At 41.3% G+C, this 1,042-nt stretch overlaps 1 protein-coding gene across 1 annotated transcript in view; it reads right to left on the bottom strand.

Annotated features, from left to right (window-relative positions):
- Positions 1-286: 286 nt before the first annotated feature.
- The window catches only part of LOC115836303 (amphoterin-induced protein 2-like), a 106,970-nt gene continuing 106,214 nt past the window's right edge, over positions 287-1,042 (bottom strand). The window contains exon 3 of the mRNA XM_030816504.1: positions 287-1,039. Within this exon, the coding sequence (XP_030672364.1) occupies positions 374-1,039 (666 nt within the window). The 3' untranslated portion in view covers positions 287-373. The remainder of the gene's footprint in view (positions 1,040-1,042) is intronic.

Raw genomic sequence — 1,042 nt, 5'->3', positions numbered from 1 at the left:
TATTAGTAAGTTAGCAAAGTCTATTTTTAAAGGACACTAATACATAAAGTTTATTTTTTTCCTTTTCAACATCCTAAATAAAGGGACAATGGGAGTCATATCACCTCTGGGGCCTGCTCTTGAAATTTATCAATAGTGCTAAAAGCTAAGATATGTATTAGCACTTAAACTTTGGAACAACCCCCATCTTTCTCTGGTAATTCAGGAACTAAGTGCGTTTACCTCATTTCCTACAATCATTTTAAGAGACCATTTGGTTGTATTTCAAAGAAAAAAAACAACACAATTTCTGTCCTGCTGTTTATTTTGCAGACCACACACAAAGTTAAATATGAAGAGATTAAATTTTGACATCATACGAATATAGCACAAATTAAGTGGACGCCACAAAAGGTGTGTCAGAAAACACTGAATTGACTGAATCTGAGTCAGACTTTCCCCTCGTGGACTTTAGGATGCCCTCAGCTATCACTGCCTCGCTGGGAAAGAGTCTGACTTTCCCGTTCTGCCCTGCTGCAGTATCCTTCAGGGGTTCCAAAAACACCACTCTTTTACCTGCACCTGCCTTCCGTTCATCAGTGGAGGCATCACTAGCGGGGCCAGGACTGAGAATCGATGAATGGGCATTGCTTTGGTGTAGCATATTTTTCTGTCTCTTGGTTTTACACTTGCAGGGACATGGAGTCAGATAGAGGTATAAAAGTACCAAAACGATACTGGCCACGCAAGCAGCAAGAGTGGTAAAAGCTGTGTTAAATGCCTCATGGGCATGGGATCTGCTTACAGTGAAATTGCTCACATTTATTGTGACGTCCACAGTTTCATTTAACAGGCGTTGCTTATTCATTGCGATACAAGAATACACTCCAGCATCCTCAAAACGAGGGCTTTCTATAATCAGACTTCCATTGTGAAACACGTGAAAGTTTTCCATCTCTTTATCCGGCTCTAGCAGTCTGTTATCTGGACCCACCCAGATGAAATCGGTATTTGCATTACCTGTCTTGCTGTCACAATGGACCATCAGTCTTTCCCCGACCTG

The sequence above is a fragment of the Nomascus leucogenys genome, chromosome 8, assembly GCF_006542625.1.
Source record: "Nomascus leucogenys isolate Asia chromosome 8, Asia_NLE_v1, whole genome shotgun sequence".
NCBI lineage: Eukaryota > Metazoa > Chordata > Mammalia > Primates > Hylobatidae > Nomascus > Nomascus leucogenys.
The sequence above is the reverse complement of the archived record's forward strand: the minus strand, read 5'-3'. Positions and strand labels throughout refer to the sequence as shown.